A 19,772-nucleotide genomic window follows, 5' to 3' on the forward strand; every position below is an offset into this window, starting at 1 on the left:
ATACAAAAGTTTTGGAATGTTTTTGTCAGTTATAGTTTTTAAATGCTCTTTTGTGATGTTTTCAAAATTGCAGGTTTCTAATGGTGTCCATTTAACAGTAATTCAATATTGGTCACTGCCCTCAGGAAACCTGTGGCTGTGGTGTCATTTATCTGTGACACAACTGCTACGTATTCTTTGTCATTTTCAGTATTGGACACTGTCATAATTAAAATGATTTTCACATAATTTACATTTACTTTATGACAGCACAAGGTGGAAGTTCCACATGACCGCACACATGGGTTTCAAACCCTGCCTTTTTCTATAGCGGCCATCTGTCCTCGTGGAGGCCTGCTCTTAGCATTGTAATGCAAATATGTTCCTTGTTGCTAAAGAAAAGCGGCTGTAAATGAAAAAAGACTAATTACAGATTAGAGGGCCCCGTGCTGATGCAAGCGAGCCATGCCAAAAACTGTGGTGTAAATAAAAAGGCTCCTTTATGATTCTCCAGCTGCTGTGGAATGCAGCTGGCCGCCACTTTGCTAATGTAATGCTTTCACAAAGAGATCCGAGAGACACTGTCAAGATTTTGGTTTTGATTTTATTTTCTTATTATCTCCATTGTTTATTGAAAGAAGCTTGTTTTCTGATATTTTCTAGGACATTTGTGCTTCTGTTGGAAGTATACAATGCCACTTTTGTCATTTTGCACATGTTTTTGTATGCTTCTCCACCGAACCATTTTGCACATTTTATTATTATGTACATTCCGTATTTCCGTGTATATACTACTCTACATATTGTATTATTTTATTTACTTATTAGAATAGTTATAATAGTTTTAAGTGTGGCTTAAGTGTCTAAAGTTTGTTTTATACACATACACAAACGCACACACACACACACACACACACACACGCACACACGCATATACAGTATATACAGTGAAATATGTCAGTAGTTAATGTGATGAACTACAGCTTGAGGAGAACTGACTTTAAAACTAGTTGGTTAAAAGCAATTGAAAAAATTGGCTAAGAAAAGTAATGTTGGTTCACTAGAAAGGGTCTTGCATAATTTCTTTGCAGATGCCACTTGGTTTGATTTTTTTATGTATTTATCTATGCAGTGATATTCAGATATTTTTAAGTGTGGCTCAGGTGTCTTAAAGTGTTTAAATAATGTTTGGGGCACTGCATATTATTTACTTTTACTTAGATACTTAATACTTAAAAAATAAATTACAAATATTCCTTACCTAAATATTACTTGCATAAATTGATTTGCTCATTTTACTCTTCTGAACCATGTTCCGTACTATATACCATGACTTTTGCACTACTATGATCATTACTATTTATAGCTCATTTACCATTTGCACTTTTGCACAATTTATTTGATGAACATGTTTTTTTTTTTTGTTTTACCACAGGAGGAAAAGAGGAGAATGAAGGAGGAGATTGAGAAGAGGAGAGCAGAGGCCGCCGAGAAAAGGCAGAAGGTTGAGGAGTCAGTGGACGGAGAGGCCAGGAAGCCCTTTAAGTGTGTCAGTCCCAGGGGATCATCCCTGAAGGTCAGCGGCCACTCTCTCTCCATAGCTGTCAATCACTTAGTGTCAGCTGACTCATATTAGCACACTGTCCTCATGCTTTAGTCATTATATGCAATATCTTATAAACATAATGTGGAGGTTGTTAGACTATACAGTGAAGTTTGTCTTTTCTGGTTTCTAGTAAACAACCCTTACAAAATATTACCATGCTAACCATAATTTCCACCATAGTTAAAACTTTAAAACTGGTATTAGTAATTTAGTATGATCCACCAAAACTGCAAAACAGCAATATTTTTGTCCCGTTTTCCAGTAAATGCTTCTAAACACCCTTTAAAAAAGATACATTTACTTAAGATATTGAGACTTGTTATCAGAGAACATATCTTAAATAAGTTTATTTTTCTTAGTCCATTTTCCAGTTGTTTTTCTTGTTTTAAATGTAAACCATGGTTCAATATGTTTCCATATTCATTTATTTGTAGTAAATATAATTGTAGTCATTATGGCTGAAACCATGATCATTTTTTGAAAGGGAAGTGTTTCAGACATATTTTTGTTTTGGTATCCACACTGATAGAACAACTTCCCCCTTCTATTTATTATACACAGATGATACATTCACAGATGTGCTTTGTCATCATGTACACTGTATGTATTGCATGCTGTGTGGTATTTACTTATGTGATTTTTAGCCCTATTGTGTGGGTTTTTTAGTCAGATGGTGTTGTGTTTCTCAGATATATTAATTTATTTGTTCTTTAGCATTGTGTTGGTACTGTCATTTTTGGTCAATTTTGCTCATTTAAACACTATGCATCTTTTTTTCCTTTTACAGTTATATTCTTTTTTTCCCTCTTGCATGCTTCAAATACAGTTTCCCACTGTTAATGGTTTTGAAGACAATCCTTTACTCTTTTTGGAATCCATCTTCTACAAAAACGCAAAATGGTATTGTGGTGTTTTTGTGTGATAAAGCCGAGCTGCTGTCATTGAGACGTGAACTCTAAAGGGACGCAGAAAGACCATTAGACTAATAGGATTACTGTAACCACATTCTAACAGAACCATTTTAAATGCGCCTGAGAATGGGGAATTTCCTGCAGCCGAGTAATTTAGGAACTCCCACATTCACTTGAGGGGGGAGGATTCTTTCGAGATAGTTTTGGGGTGTGGATGTGTGTTCGTCTGTGTGGTTTTTGTTGTTGCTTCACAGGAACACTTTCCCCCTCTTAGCCTCGTTGTCATGTATCATAAACACAGGCCACGGTTCCCACAGAGAGAGAGAGAGAGAGGCTGAAAAGGCCCCTGCTTTTCCTGGCCCTGTGACAGTTTGAAAAGAACAGGCTTGTCTCTTGCCTCTCAGAATAGCCATCCCCAACAGACAGCATCTGTGAATGCATGTTTTTAAGTGCGTGTGCTCCACATGACCAAAGCAGTAACCTTTCTTAAATTTGTCCATTGTCTGATTTCTCTTCCCAGATCGGTGAAAGAGCAGAATTTCTCAACAGGTCGGCGCAGAGAAGGTAATCGCTTGTTTTTTAATTCCTTACAGACCTTTCATAAAAACTACATTTTATTCAACTTAACTCTGGTGCCTCTTGCAGTAAAAAGCCCACAAATGGAGTATATTGTTAATACATTAATATCTAAACTATTTATCTGCATTGGCACAAAAAGTATTTGGACACTTATGCTACACACAAAAATCTATGAATGTCATTGCAATAAATAACAACATTTTAAACCCACGTTTCTATCTGTCTTATCTACAGTATCTATCTATCTATCTGTCTATCTACAGTATCTATCTATCTATCTATCTATCTATCTATCCATCCATCCATCCATCCATATGTCTGTCTGTCTGTCTAGAAATATTTTTTCACAACACATAAAATATTGGTTTATTGATTTGTGAGTCATCTTTGATTTTAAAAGCAGTGCATATGTATTTTAAATACCAGCATGTGCTGACTTGTGTGTGTGTGTGTGTGTTTCTCAGTTCTGTAAAGGCATCTCACACTCCTGTGGTGTCTAAGATTGATAACCGATTAGAGCAGTACACCACCGCAGTGCAGGTGAGTCCTACATCATCATTGCTCAAACTCTGAATGCTGAATATAGGCAAAAGATAAATCAATGGATATTATATGCAGGAGACCAGAATGCAGCATGATGTACATACTTGGAATACAATAGAATAGATATTTCTGCTGATAGACTGATATTTTGGCAAGCTGATTATTCAGCCACTACCACCATTCTGAGGTTATCTGGATCAGCCAATATGGATAATAATGGATAATAAACTATTTCAGTTTTCAAGTATTTTTAGTTACCATTATGTAAAATAAGTATTAATTTCAGCAATTTTCTCTATGTATAATTTGCTGTCATTAAATTATATATTTATAAATTTTTATTCCAACTTAAAATAATTATAATAATAATAATAATACTAATTAAATGAAGGTCACATTACACATGACTTCGAAACTTTTTACCAGGCCTTCATCTTTTATTTTTTGGTGCTTTTCAGATGCCTTTTTATGTATAGAATTTACTGTTTTAGCCTTTTCCCAAACCCAGACTTTCAATATTAAACTACGAAAATCCATTATAAAAATACAAATTGTTACATGTTTAAAACTATGATAACCTACACAAAGTGTAAAATAAACACAAACCATTTAAATATTTGTAGTGTGAAAATGATTTCTATATATATTTTTTTATTATTATTATTATTATTATTATGACTGTCCCACAGTGGTGGCGTCATTTCCACCACACCAAACAATTTTACAACTATTTTTTTTTTTTACGTTTTAAAAAGTTTTTTCAAACCAAGTAAATAAAAAGTGTAAGTGAAGATCATGCTTGAGATGAAATATGATACTATGAGAAAATGTGATGTTTGAAGAACACAAAGAAAAATTAAGATAAATATCACGTCACAATATTTGTATTTGCCATAATTTTCAATCAAGCTGTAATTTTATCAAATTAGGCAAAAAGTGTGAAAATATCTTTTAATTGTGTATATTTAGGATTTATTAAACACAATAGAGAATTTCAGATGTGGTGGACATAAATCTCCCGTGATGCACATACACTGTTGGATTTTGTTAGTAGACAAATTAAAAAAATTTGTAAGAGTGTGAAAAATGTTTTAAGAAGACTTTAAGTGTCCAAAGTAAAAAAACACACCTGATTCAACTCATCAGCTCATTAGTGGAGACTCCAAGACCTGCACTGCATCCGAAACCGCATACTGTCACAGTATGTACTGTATTTAATGAAGGACGTACTTATCTGTTGGCAAAACAGTTCTTTTAGGTATGTAGATATATAGGTATATAGATTTCGGACATACTTCATCTGGGGACGTGGGTATTGTCTCGTGACCCGCATATATGACGTAAGAACAACAACCGTGAAAACTATCTGCTCTGGTTTTGTTAAACAAGCATCATTTAAGCACAGGGTACAATTATCTTGGTATATGGAGCACTTACAGTTGAGAACAGCCTTCTGACTTGCGATTCACCACCATTCTTTTAAATTCAGCATTTTTTTAACGTGACGTCGCCTCAGCTCCCGAGAGATTATGGGATTGTTAAGTGTCCAGTCGATCTGCAGTTCAGAATCTCACCGGAAATAGAATGTAATCCGGGTACTTCTCGCTTACTGCTTCGTGAATACTGTGGATTCGGACATACTACTCCATTGGCATACTGTTTTTGGCATACTATATAGTAAGGAAGTATGGATGTTCAGATGTACAGCTGAATTAGGTGTGTCAGAAAAGGGAGATATACAAAATGTTGGGGGGGCTCCAGGAACAGGGTTGGGAACCATTGCTCTAGATGATGTCAGTATCGGTATCTGCCAATGAAAAAAATACATCAGTCAGCCACTAGTTTCTACACGTATGTATACATATTTTCCTGCATTTCCCTTTTCTTTCTTTTACCTTCCCATGTCTGTACAGGGCCAAAAGGAGGTTAGATCTCCCCGATCGGCTGCCATAGATCTTCCCATGGTGACGGACGGTATTCGTAACATCAAGAGCATGTGGGAGAAGGGGAATGTCTTCAGCTCTGGTGGGAGTCCGGCGTCTACCAACAAGGTTAGGACCGTTCATTCACATATAGACTGATGGGTGGGGGAGGGGGTCCTCCATTTCCTGTCCCGCCTGACATCCTGAACTTTGACCTTAAAGGGAGTGTTCTTTTGGGCCCCATACAGGATGCAGCTGGAATAAAGGTGGGCGTGGCTGGCCGCATCAATGATTGGTTGAATAAAACTCCAGAGTCCGGCAAAATGTCAGGAGGAAGACCCGTGGTAAGCCCTCAGCCCTGTCCGTCACACACCTACACATGAATCAGCTCTTTCTGAGAGCTCTGTGTGCGCTTTATCAGGGTGTCCATGAGTCTCAAACTTATTACCTGTTGTCTGGCGCCACCAAGTGGTACTGGCCTTATAACTCAAAGGGACAGAACATGGATCCTTGGAATTTGCATTTCTAAAAAGATTATGTTAAAGAGAACATTAGAGATGAAAGATTAAGGGTTGGTTGAACCATTTTCAAAATAATTTCAGTACATTTTTGTGTACATTTGACTCGGTTTGTTTTGTAATCACATCGAGTAGGCAAAAAAACTTTGAAAATTACACTTGACCTAGGATTATAGAACAGTAGGACACAATAACTATTTCATTCACGTCCAGTGAAATATGCTGCACTGCAGTTATTCATTGTTTGGCTGTCACTGTGTAAACCGTATGGAAATTGAGGTTGAAGCAGAACCCTTGTAATAGGGGAGCCTACAAGCTTAGCCTAAAATAGCATAATGTGGCGGTCCCATAGACATTCTATGGTGGTACACTGGTGAGGAGACAAGAGGCAGTTCTTTTTGAATGGATGTCTATGGAGGAGATGCTTCCTGGCACTGAATAAACTGCTTTTGTGAGGAAACAACTTATCACTTAATGAATTGACTGCCTTTCCGCTAATCTTCAACATGTTTTACACTAAACAATCCTTTTGGAATGAACTATGTGTGGCATTTACTACAACAAAATTGCTGTTTTATTAGAGAAGTCACAGAAAATTTTTCGACAGGTAGGTGTCACTTTACGGCTGTCCCCATCGATTTGTATGGTATCCCCAAATGTTGACTCACTATCGTAACATGCTAGTTGAACGTTACTAGCCTTTACGCTCTCTCCTATGATAAAGCAGTGGAGGTTGTTATCTCAGTATATATAAAAGAATCTGTGGTTCAAGTCTAGAGAAGTCACTGTGCTTTCCCAGATGATGTCATACGTTTGTGCAGTCGTGAATCAAAAGCCACAGTCACTATGAGCTGAACATGACCACAAAAATCATACAAAGCTAGCTTTTGTCTTCATTGATTTAATAAATCATTAGGTAAATGGTGACCAGAACTGAGAAGGTCCAAAAAACACATAGAGGCAGCATAAAAGTAATCCATACGACTTCAGTGGTTAAATCCATGTCTTCAGAAGCGATATGATAGGTGAGGGTGGGAAACAGATCAATATTTAAGTAAGTTTTAACTATAAATCTCCACATTTGACCAGCCCCAACCAGTAGCTGGCTGAATGTGAAAGTGTAGATTTATAGTAGAAATGGACTTAAATATTGATCTTTTTCTTACCCACACCTATCGCAACTGTTTTTAAAATATTTTAAGCTTCACATTTCTGACTTTAAACCCTTCAAAAAATTGGCCCCATTCACTTCCATTGTAAGTGCCTCACTGCAACCTTGATTTTTGCTTTTTTCTAAAGAAAAGGAGGGATGAGCCAAAATTATTTTATGTGGTAATCAACATTATGCCACAATTGCTGTCGATTGAGCTTAACTTGTATTGAACCAAGAATATTCCCTTTTTTAGAGCAGAATAACTGATCTATGATCAGTCTGTCAGATATGAAATGGTACACTTTACCTTGGCCATCACAGTTTTCCTGTGTCTGCTCTTTCTCTCTTTCTTCTCCACTGTTAGATTTCTCTTGTTTCCTGGTACTCTTCTTTTGCTTCGGGCTTCTTTCCTCTGCCCTCTCCTCTGCTCTCTCTCTCTCTACTGAAGATCAGGTATGATATGCAACTATCCCTTTCTTCTAAGCATGCTACTCTGCCTTAAGGACAGTTGTGTCCCTTGTGTCATTCCTTTGGAGTTCAAGGCCACCTCATGTGTTATATTATACCCTCTCTCCATCCTGTAGGACCTGAAACCGGGCGATGTGACCAGCAAACGTAGTCTATGGGAAAACAAAGGTTCATCTGCTACCAAGGTAACTAGACACGAATTCTTTCCAATCGGTGAACCTTCTCCTAGTTATTTTTATACAGAACATTATTCATATAGCCCTAGAGAGTAAATAAATAAAGCACTTATTTGTCCAAACAACAGACTGTGGTTTTTAAAAACCCTTCAGGCATGCCATTGGGACAGACTTTAAAGGGCCAATTAAAGTTATAGCACAAGTCTAACCTGATAGTTGTAGTGATCCCAGATAAACGCAGTGAAAAACTAATAGAAAGTAACATTGCTGTAACGTTGCCTGTGTGTTTTTGTTTGAAGCTGTCCCCTTGCTAATTGTCGACAGATCTGACTACCTTGAGGAGGTAAATGTTACTTTATCACAAAGGAATGCCAGTGTTTAATGAGCCACATTGAATGCACATATCACCAAATGGCTTAGAAACTATGAAGTCATGCCTTTGGCTTTGTTCGTTGTTTCACAGAGCTTCTATCTCACTCTTGTTCACTGCATTGAGAACAGGTGGTTGTTAGCAGGAGGGAAGTGCTATCCAGAGCTACTGTTTGTAGCTGAAGTCACCAGATGTAAAGGCTCGGGTATACTTTGTTCTTCCGTCTGCCATTCCGTCTAACACACAGTCAAGCACTCAGCCTTTCAAAGTATACTCTTTTGACCGTGAGCCCATACGGACAGGTTCGATGCATGTGCACTACGACTGCTTTGTGATACTCTTTTAGCTCACTCAACGGCGTGCAAAGACGCGGCCTGTCCACGTGTCTAGAAAAACTAGGGCGCACATCGACAGTCCATGTGTACTGTGATGATGATGAAATTTGCATCACACGCACTGTGCGCGAGACGTACCAGCACGCAGGAAACCGAAGTATACTTTGGCTTTAACTCCTTCAACTTTAATTGCACTTTTGCGAAGCTCCACCACCCTTTCTAACTTTGCATAACGTCCCATGGGAATAAACTTGAGATTTATGTGATTAACTGGAGGGTTCAGTGATTTTAAGTAAAATATGGTGAAAATTGTATGGGTATTATTCATATGTGGGTTGGAATGAAGTGTGACATAACAAAACATCTTTTATCTGGTCGTTTTTTTATAAAGAAATTGTTCAGTTACGCAGTAGCATGAAAATTCATTATTTACAGTGTGAGCCATGATTAATTTAATCCCTGAGTAAAAGTGTCCAATTATAGGGTGTTTATTGAGATTAAGCAAGTAGTATTTGGCTGGTCATGTGATTCTAACATGGCCGCCTCCATGAGGAGACCCTCTCCATGTAGAATAAAACAGCTTTTATAGGGTTACTGATATGACTGGAGTCCTCATCTCATGTTAGTGCTCCTGATTTTATACATATGTTTCAAAATCAGTTGTAATTTTTTCATAAGTAAAACTTTTATAATTAGGAAAATATTACTGAGTGCACCTTTAATGTAATGAATGGAACCGTATTCCCCTCAATACTGTACACGTTAAGTTATATTATCAACACTAATTTACCTTAACTAGCAAATGTAGGTGTCCTTATTGATGTAACGTCGTAATCGAGAATATTTTTAAACGTTTTGGAATAAATTACAAAAATACCTCATGTTCCCTTTCTGGGTACCTTGGGTCATTATTATCAGATACCCAGGAACACAGTTTTACAATATTTTTGGATAATTTCTATATAATAGAGCGCAACCAGGGCTGTAGCAAGGTAACCTGGGCCCCCTGACTGTTTTTTGCTCTGGGCCCCTTTCCTATTAAAAAATACAGTTCAGAATTTGTTGGGGGGCCCCCTGGACCTTTGGGCCCCTAGAATCGTTGAGCCAAAAAAGTGGATGGACAATGTTGCACTATATTCCATTTCAAACTATCCAAACAAACAGAACTTCCATAGACTAAAGTTTTTCTGGTCAGTCACATTTTTAAGGCGGGGCTTAGCGAAGGGTCTGTTTTACCTGCCCTCTGTCTCACACTCTTTTTTGCCCCACACATGGGTTTAAAACCCATCACCCCTTAACAAAGGACTCCACCAGTTGTGAGAAGATCTATTTTAACTCTGGCATGGAAGTTGCACTTGGAACTAGCTGACCAAACATGGGCCACTGTGCACTCACACACACACAAACCTCACACCTCATGAATAGAAACCAATTCCAGTGCTCTCATGAGTCGATCCTATCATCTGAACCTGAAAAGGCATTCCCACAGGTCCTGGCCTTCTTTGAAGGCACATTTTTATATGTGGATGATGTTCCACAGATCACACAGATAATAATGGTAGTTATTCGGAGCGGGCGGCTCTATGTTTGGTCGTGGTGGGGGGAACGGGCACAATACAAGCTACGGCTGGACTCTGAGGAAGGCTACAGCCCAAGGCCGTGGTTAGCCACAGACTGCCGTTTTGGCCCAGAGCATTTAAAGGGCTGGTAAATAGTGACGTAAAAGCCTAATGAAGGGAAATCTGTGGTCATAACCGCACTGATGTTACCAAAACCAGCAGAGTTATTTGGTCAGGGCTAGAAAGAATGAAGGACTTGTATGTGAATTGGAAAAAGAGTGTTGTATGAAGCCATGCTAAGCATGTTCTTGTCATTGTACACGCAGCATGTCTGCCACAAGCTCTTTCACTGATTACTTTTTGGAGCACATATGCACCCAATATGAGAAAAAATAATGTAAAAAGGAAATGTAACATGAAATGTGAAGACATAAGTGGAATACCAGACAGATGGGCTGGGAACCCTGCTGAAAAAAAAAAAAACAGCCAAAGGTGGTTTGCTGGTCTTAGCTGGTTTAAACTGGTTTAAACTGCCCAAATGTCTTTCCAGTCTTTAACCAGCCAACGGACCAGGCTGGTTTTAGATGGTTATTTTCAGCAGGGATGGGCTTATCAAGTTAGCTAAGTAATGCTGATTAGCAAGTTAACTTTTATTTTTGCTAATCGTTTTCTTTGTCTCTTTCTCTTTGTATTTATTTCTTTCCTTATTTTTTTTCTTTCTTTCTTTCTTTCCATTTTTCTCTTTGATTTATACCTCACCCAGGTGACAAACAGAGGAGAGACCAAATCTGTCACCAATGGTAAGTGAATCTGGCCAACCAGATGTATTTTTGCATGAAATTAATGTGGCCTTTAGTCTATGTTTATTAGCTTTGAGGCCATCTACAGTTGTGGCCAAAAATATTGGCACCCTTGGTAAATATGAGCAAAGAAGGCTGTGAAAAATGTCTTTATTGTTTATCCTTTTGATCTTTCATTCAAAATATTCACAAAAATCTCTCCTCTAATAGATATCAAACAATTGCAAACACAACACAAGTTTTATAAAATAAAAAAATAAAAATATTTTTGTCAAATATATCTGTGGCACAATTATTGGCACCCTTTTATTCAATACCTTTGCAAAGATAACAGCTCCGAATCTTCTCCTATAATGCCTAATGAGGTTGGAGAACACATGGTAAGTGATCTGAGACCATTCCTCCATACAGAATCTCTCCAGATCCTTCAAATTCAGAATTCTGTGCAGGTGGACTCTCCTCTTCAGTTCACCCCACAGGTTTTTAATGGCATTCAGGTCAGGGGACTGGGATGGCCATGGCAGGACCTTGATTTTGTGGTCGGTGAACCATTTTTGTGTTGATTTTTTGTGTGGATGTTTGTTTTGGATCATTGTCCTGTTAGAAGATCCAACCACAGCCCATTTTAAGCTTTCTGGCAGAGGCAGTCAGGTTTTGATTTTTTTATCAGTTGGTATTTGATAGAGTCCATGATGCCATGTAACTGAATAAGATGGCCAGGACCTCTGGCATAAAAACAGCCCCACAACATATAAGATCCACCACCTTATTTAACTGTGGGCATTGGATACTTTTCCAAATGACTACCTCTCTGTGTGCGCCAAACCCATCTCTGGTGTTTGCTGCCAAAAAGCTCTATTTTTGTTTTATCTGACCATAGAACCCAGTCCCATTTGAAGTTCCAGTAGTGTCTGACAAACTGAAGATGCTTGAGTTTGTTGTTGGATGAGGGCAGAGGCTTTTTTCTTGAAACCCTCCCAAACAACTTGTTGTGATGTAGTTGACGTCTGATTGTAGTTTTGGAGACTTTCTGACCCCAAGACCCAACTAATTCCTGCAATTCTCCAGCTGTGATCCTTGGAGAATTTTTGGCCACTCGAACCATCCTCCTCACCGTGCGTGGGGACAACATAGACACACGTCATCTTCCAGGCTGATTTGTAACATCTCCAGTTGTTTGGAATTTCTTAATTAGTGGCCTAATGGTGGAAATTGGCATTTTCAATACTTTAGCTATTTTCTTATAGCCACTTCCCATTTTGTGAAGCTCAACAACATTTTGCCACACATCATAACTATATTCTTTGGTCTTACCCGTTGTGGTGGATAACTAAGAGAATTTGGCCTGTGTGTTACCTCATATTTATACCTCTGTGAAATAGGAAGTCATGGCTGAACAATTTCATGTTCCTTGTCACCCAGGTGTACAAAAAAATAAATGTAAAATATGAATGGGAATATACTTTAGATATATTTTACTCATAAGAATTTCAATTAGTTTACTTCAATTAAAGGTTACATTTTTGTGAATACTTTGAATGAAAAATCAAAGGATAAACAATAAAGACATTTTTCACAGCCTTCTTTGCTAATTTTTACCAAGAGTGCCAGTATTTTTGGCCACAACTGTATATGCCAGTATAATTTTAAATTTAACAAATTAAAACTTTAAAGGAATAGTTCACCCAAAAGTTTAAATTATCTCATCGTTTACTCACCCTCGTGCCATCCAGGGATGTGTATGACTTTCTTTCTTCTGCACAACACAAACAAAGATTTTTAGAATATCTCAGCTTTGTAGGGCCATACAATGCAAGTGAATGGTGACCAGAACTTTGAAACTCCAAAAAGCACATAAAGGCAGCATAAAAGTAATCCATATGGCTGGTTTAATGGTTTAATCCATGTCTTCTGTTCTCAGCCAAAATCTTCAGAATACATTGATTAAACCACTGGAGTATTATATGGATTACTTTTATGCTGCCTTTATGTGCTTTTTGGAGTTTCAAAGGTCTGGTCACCATTCACTTGCATTGTATGGACCTGCAGAGCTGAGATATTCTTCTAAAAATCTTAATTTGTTTCCAGCAGAAGAAAGAAAGTCATACACATCTGGTATGGAATGAGGGTGAGTAAATGATGAGAGAATGTTCTTTTTGGGTGAACTAATCCTTTAAGTATACACATTTCAAATTTATAGTCTTTCTTAAAACAGAACAAAAATATTGATGACTCATCTTGCACTAATAGTCGTACGCAAACGTTCAACCAATGAAATGCTCTCTAGAATGACAATGTCCCTACCACTAAATTTTAAATACCACCTGCCTTCGACTAGTGATAGCAAGCAGCAAATCGTGATTCATAACGTAAACAAAAAATAAATAGGACTGAGCCATTCAGCGTGTCCTGATGTGTCCAAATTTTCCGTTTCAGTAAAAAACATTTCAACACAGGAAAGAAAATTGCACTTGTGAAGAAGTTTCATGGGGTCTTTAAGATCCATGTGTATTGTTTATGTGTATTTGAAAAAAAAAAAAACATTTTCTTTTATCTATATATCCATTTTTGGGGTCACTGGGGTCAAAAGAAGTCCTACTGTGAAGGACACATTTCATCATGTTTTGCAGCAAAGCCTTATATATAGGCACCCATGTTGCACAACACCCACAATTCCATGTCTATGCCTCAGTAAGACAGCCTTGCCAATGATAAATCATCGCTGCAGGCTCTTTATTCATTGGCCGCAGTGTTTTAAAATGCCTTTTTGGCATTGTGATCTATTTTCATAGCAGGCCATTTGTTCGTTCCTCTAGAAAAGGACGCTGTGGCCTTCGAGCATGCCGGACGCTTTTTGGTTAATGGGCAACAGGTCGTTCCGTTTGCCTGCCTTAAACTGCCTCCCCCACACGATCCGTTCATCTCAATCTAATGCCATAGCTTATGGCTGTCTGTCAGTCACTGCCAGCAGGGCTAAAGCTGCCTGTTTGTCACATTACTGCATGTGGTAGCAGAAGATTAACACGGCCACATGTCATATGGAAATCATGAACACTTAAATCATCCTAATTACCAAAAAATATATGATCAAAGGAAAAGGGCATATTTGAACTGACCTACTTTACATTATTTAACTTATTTTTTAGATCTGGGGCACCTTAGAAAGAGTGTAAGACACTAATGGCTGCTAAACATACTACAAATACACACCTACAAACGTACAAACATTTTTAATTGTCTTAGATTCTCACCTGAATGGAGGACAAAGGGTGGTCTACTTTACTATACTTTAAATTTGCATCACACAAATTTGTTCCCAACATTAGCTAGACATTGACTAGACCTCCCTTTGGGGACATTTGGGGCAGATTTGGACAAAACAAAGTAAATTTATATATGTAAATCTTCCCTGCACTCTCCAACAAACATACAAATTTGTTTATTTCATCGGTTCTAAACGAATTAAAACAATAGAGCGCAAGAGTCTGGCTCCGGAAGTTAAAATCCCATTTATTTATACCATAGGGGATTTTTAATGACAACACATAAACTTTTAAAGACAGACCTACTGTGAGTTCAGAGGTTGTTAATTGATGGTATATGCTTCTGTTGAAACCATCAGTCTGCATTATTTTAACTTCATTTGTTAAAAATTGTGTTTAATTGTGGAATTTCTGGTAAAGAACTACACTACCCATGATCCTGAAGGTGGGAAATCTACCAATCAGGGAATTGCGGCAAACAAACTTCAGCAACAAAGAGCTTACCCCTAGAGCAGGACGTGACCTAAACCTGTGGTGTTGGGGTGGAGGTGGGTGAAAGCCGCGCGCCGTACGAGCAAAGGAAGACAGCTGTGGGCCTTATGAGACATGGGCTACATCATGATAAGACGAGATGCAGTAACTGAATGAATGAATGACGTAATGGTACCATGAGTCCTCTGCTAGAACTATCGCTAATGCTTCCATCTCTTTTATAATAATACAAACATTGGATTTACTTTCCCAAAGAGATGCGCTAAGGTGCGGTAATCCACACTGGTTGCGAGCCACAACAACGCGATAAGGTTGGCTACTGTATGTCTCAGAATACGGGACGCTTGTGAATTTTGAGCGTTTCAATATGGGACGTGGGTCCCCTTCAAGCGTCTCGCCGTCTGACCCTGTGAGCATTTTTCTACTTCAGTACGGGATGTTTCGCTGCCCGCTAAAACACGGGACAATAGGCATCTCATAAGTCATAATTTTGGCAAAAATATGGGATGTCCCGCCTAAATCGGGACAGTTGTCAATCCTAGCCACAACAAACACTGCACATGCCACCTCTCCCATTTATCTGTGACGAACGTTTTCATATTTTGATACTGCCCTCATGAAAAACATAATCAATGGCAAAACATCCATTGCTAAACTCTCATGCATGATGAATCTATGCAAGTTTGGATTGTAACTATGACAGATCTGGCCACATATAACTTGCAATTTGAACAGTGTAAAAAATCTAATTTTCCCTGCAGTATATATGTCCTATAAGTAACTTAATAACTATTTCTCTCAACAGGAATGGGCCATTAACCTTTCAAAGAAGCCACAGAGGCAGGGACCAAGAGAATGCACAACATTCCTTTTTTAAACTTTTATTAATACCAAAAAAATACAAGCATTTTATACTGTCCAGGAAGACCTATGTGAGTAGTTACAGAATAAAAATATACTTGATATATGTTATCACTGTACTCACAGGACACCATCTTGCATCATTAATGTAGTGCTTTTGCATGGAACTTCCTTTAGCCTGAAATCTAGGCTGTGAAAATTGGACATACGCGATCCAGCTTTAATTTGTTTAGATTAACATAAAAGCAGCCGATTCAGAACATTCCAACATTCTTTAAATAGGAGGACGAGGAGTCGCATTCCGAATTGTCTCTTTGTAAAAAATCACGAGTCATTTTAAATATGTCAAAAAGGTTTCACCAGTCTGTTAGTCACCCTTTTCACCTTTTAATTTATAATTAAAGCAAAGCTTCATGTCGCAATTTCATGCTCGCTGATTCCAAACAAAATATGAGCACCCGTAGAATAGCTGAATTTTGTACTTGTTGTCGTAATGACACTTTTTTTAAATTGTCTTAATAATATATGTTAGCACATAGTGTAAGTTTTTGTAATTAACTATATATTGTACCGCTTGATACGAGACATTTTTGCTTTTGCTCTCAATATTGTTTTATATCAAAACAATAGTTTAAAAGCACCAGAAAGCCATTGTTGTCTTACCGTTATCATTATTGCATTGTTTTTGGCTAATTTACTCTTAGATACACTAGTCCTAAATTGTTTGTGACCACCTTTCAATAAGTGTTAATCACTATGTGTCATGTGGAATAATCTGTATTGGTTATAATAGACAGTAAAACTGTTTCTCTGAAGTCTGATCAAAGGGAACATGCACTTTTAGATTTAAATAATATATTCGGTCCATACTTTTCACAAACAGTCATCGAAAACTTGTGTGACTAATCCAAAAACACAGCCTGATTTCATGTCAAACCCCAACACTGAAATTTATACCTTTGACTTCAATACAGTGCTAGTTGGCAAAAAAGTCATTTGTTGAACCGTCTGGCAAATGTTGTCATTTATACGTTAAAATACATATATCATTTTTTTGACAAATTTGTCAGACAGAGAATATCCATTTCACTTTGTTTCTAAATGTTCAAAGATTCTGTATTCTGCTTGTGTTTTCGACAATCAAGTTTGTACTTTTTTTTTCATCTTTATAAACACTTATGTATCATTTCAGAGTAACACTATGCAAGTCGCACCACCTTTAATTGCAGTTACCTTGTTAATAGTATGACCATTTGTAGCCAATAGTTTCATACAGAACATACGTTTCATTTTACCACAATAAAGAGGACAATGAAAAACCACATTGCGTGTGTCTCAATACTCTTGTTTGAAGAACATACTGGACTCCCTCTTAACAATCATTCTCCCCTCTAACAATAGTCTCTATTCCACCAGCAAATCAGAGCCAAGCACTGAGGTCATATGATCTGGCAAATCTGTATTAGGTGAGCTTTGGGGTTAGTTTGAATCTGTCTGTTGCCTGGACCCTCGAGATAAGACCCTTTCTCTCTTCTTGGTACATCTCAGGTAAGAGAACCTCATAACCCATCAGACAGATTTTGTTTATAGATTCAAAATCAATTGCATGCCCACTGGATATAATTCAGGCTTTATGATGTAACAATTTGATTAAGTTTCCCATAATGTGCAAGTACTCTGGCATCAGGATTGGCCCCTCTATTTGCGTAGGATATGCAATCAGCGACGTAATGTTTGCCTTCTTCGCCAGAGGGACTGGTGGTTTGCATGCTTTGGGTTTTTCCCTTAATGCTGCTTAATACAGAGAGTATCAAGGCAACATTCCTGCCTCTGTCCGCCCATGATATTCCAGCCTTTCAGGTGGTTAAATGCGGCCCTCGCTTATTAATGTAAAACACATGTAACTCCAAAGTGAGACAGTTAATCTGCTGCAAAGACTTGGTGGATTTGGGGAGAGCAGGTCAGAGACAGAGTGCACAGATGTTGCTTCCATGGTCTCATTATCACTAGGATTGGGGTTAAAATGTACTTCTATCCATCAGATCTCTCTGTATGAAGCTGTTAGTTTGAATATCCTTTTACAAGATGGGTTGAAGACCCCAACAGCCATTGAGCAACCAACAGATTTGTTTTTAATGACTTAACAGCTGTTGAGAGGTGAAAATGAGACAAAAACAGAAGTTAAAGTGGATAACATATTGAGAATGACCTTTAAACCTTTACTGCAGTGTCTCCAAAAGTATTTGTTCACTGAAGACGCACTTAAACATGCATTTTATCACACTAGAAAAATAAATGGTGCTAGACATTGTCTTTGCCATTTTGTGCAATTCCTTTTAACTAATTGGTGTCAAGGTCATTTTTAATGGTTGTCACTTACCATCAAGTTCATACTTCAGGTGTAGTTCATCACATTAACTTTGGACATGTTCCACTAGAGTTTGACAACACAAACATGTCCAGATACTTTTGTATTATGTATTGTTTTAGCACTTTAAATCTAATAAAATTATTTTTGGGATGTTTTGATTGAATTGTGTTCTCGTTCTTCTAAATAAATGTCACTTGGTTTGATATTTTGTTATCTAATGCCATGGCATTTTTAAGTGTAGCTGAAGTCCCCAAAAACTTTCAGGGGCCACTTTACATAATAATATGGTGACCATAATACCAATGGTATTATGAGTTGCACCAAAAAGTGGACAGATCGGTAACACGTTACAATAAGGCTCCATTTGTTAACATTAGCTAACAACATTAGTTGACATTTAACTAACAATGAATAATTTGAATAATGAAAATAAATGAACCATGTAATAATCTTGGCTAATGTTAATTTCAACATATACTAATATATTTTTAAAATCAAATGTTGTATATGTTAACATTAGTTAATGCACTATGTTATAACTAACATTACCTAAGATTAATACAATGCTGTAAAAAATATATATGTTGCTCATTGTTTGTTCATGATACCTAATGCATTAACTAATGTTAACAAATGAAACCTTATTGTAAAGTGTTACCAACAAATCTTTAATGTAAGTACTGTGCATGGAACAATGACCTGCACAAACAATGTGCTTTAAAAATAGACAACAAGGACACAAGCGTTCTCGATTTACATGGTAAATAAATGGCAGGCCTGAACGAGCTCAGCCAAGTTCATTATTTGGAAAAGTATGAGGCACCTGTTCCAAACCACAGTTTATTACTGGCCAAAATAGCCACCGCCACTCGTTCATTACATGTTTATGGTGTGATGATTTATTTCCTACTGGGCACATAAGGACAACTTTGGAGCTTTTTCAAAGCTTGTTAAACTAAGTAGGGAATATGAATCTTTTTTTAGTGTTTACCAGTCAGTGTTGAACATATACACTGAGAAAATTCATTTTCTTACTCAATATTTTTTGTCTTCCATTAAAACGTTCTAAAAATAAGACACATTTAGTTAAGAAAGCAAAATGACAAGATATTATGTCCTGTTATCAGAGAAATCTAACATAATTAACTGAGATATATGCTTAAAACAAGAAAAAGCAACCAATGGGGTAAACAAAATATATACTTATTTTAATGTCATTCTCACTAAATTTTGTCTGATTTTAATGGCATTTTATTCTCAAGTAAATGTTTCTTATTTTAAGGCTGTTTAGATATTTTTAATGGGAAATTTGATGAAAATACTGAGAAATAAAATGTTTTTTTCTGCAGTGTAGAATGTTTGTCTTTGGGTTTCTATGTAGAAAGGTCAGGGTCACTTATGGAAAAAGTTTAAAGATGATATATGTAGACCATGTCAGGACTGTCCTGTGATCTTCTGTCTCTACATTAGTACATTCTTAAAGAAGTGTTGGAATTGGAAATTGATAGAACTCATTAGAAATTCATGTAGGGTGTCTTTATAACCTGAACTCATTTACTTTATTAGGTATCAACTAGTCATGGCGGACATAGAGGAAGTCGGGGAGGAGGAAGTGCAGTATGTATGACCTCATTATTTTAACAATTTGAATCCTTTTACGGCTATGTTCAAAATGGAATACTACTGTAGGTTACTGGATACTGAGTAGTAATTACTACATACTGCCTGCCAATTTCTAAAATTGCAAAGTGTAAAATTGCAAAAGTAGTTGTAATACACTGTTGTAAAATACTAATGTTAAAAACAAAGATACTGTTTAATTTTGTTTAAAAATGTCTCAGCTTTTGGCAGTCCAATCAAATAATG

General features: G+C 37.2%; 1 protein-coding gene across 4 annotated transcripts in view; it reads left to right on the forward strand.

Annotated features, from left to right (window-relative positions):
- cald1a (caldesmon 1a) overlaps positions 1-16,857 on the forward strand; it is an 84,695-nt gene extending 67,838 nt beyond the window's left edge. For 3 of the 4 annotated variants that reach the window (XM_051688218.1, XM_051688219.1, XM_051688220.1), the window contains 8 exons: positions 1,415-1,555; positions 3,017-3,060; positions 3,540-3,615; positions 5,532-5,669; positions 5,789-5,884; positions 7,796-7,864; positions 10,883-10,919; positions 15,480-16,857. In XM_051688218.1, the coding sequence (XP_051544178.1) occupies positions 1,415-1,555; positions 3,017-3,060; positions 3,540-3,615; positions 5,532-5,669; positions 5,789-5,884; positions 7,796-7,864; positions 10,883-10,919; positions 15,480-15,493 (615 nt within the window). In that variant the 3' untranslated portion in view covers positions 15,494-16,857. Of the gene's footprint in view, positions 1-1,414; positions 1,556-3,016; positions 3,061-3,539; positions 3,616-5,531; positions 5,670-5,788; positions 5,885-7,795; positions 7,865-8,154; positions 8,199-10,882; positions 10,920-15,479 lie in introns of all 4 variants that reach the window. The other variant, XR_007896125.1, reaches the window with a different exon arrangement.
- The last annotated feature ends 2,915 nt before the right edge of the window (positions 16,858-19,772 follow it).

The sequence above is a fragment of the Myxocyprinus asiaticus genome, chromosome 45 (assembly GCF_019703515.2).
Source record: "Myxocyprinus asiaticus isolate MX2 ecotype Aquarium Trade chromosome 45, UBuf_Myxa_2, whole genome shotgun sequence".
NCBI classification, from domain to species: Eukaryota; Metazoa; Chordata; class Actinopteri; order Cypriniformes; family Catostomidae; genus Myxocyprinus; species Myxocyprinus asiaticus.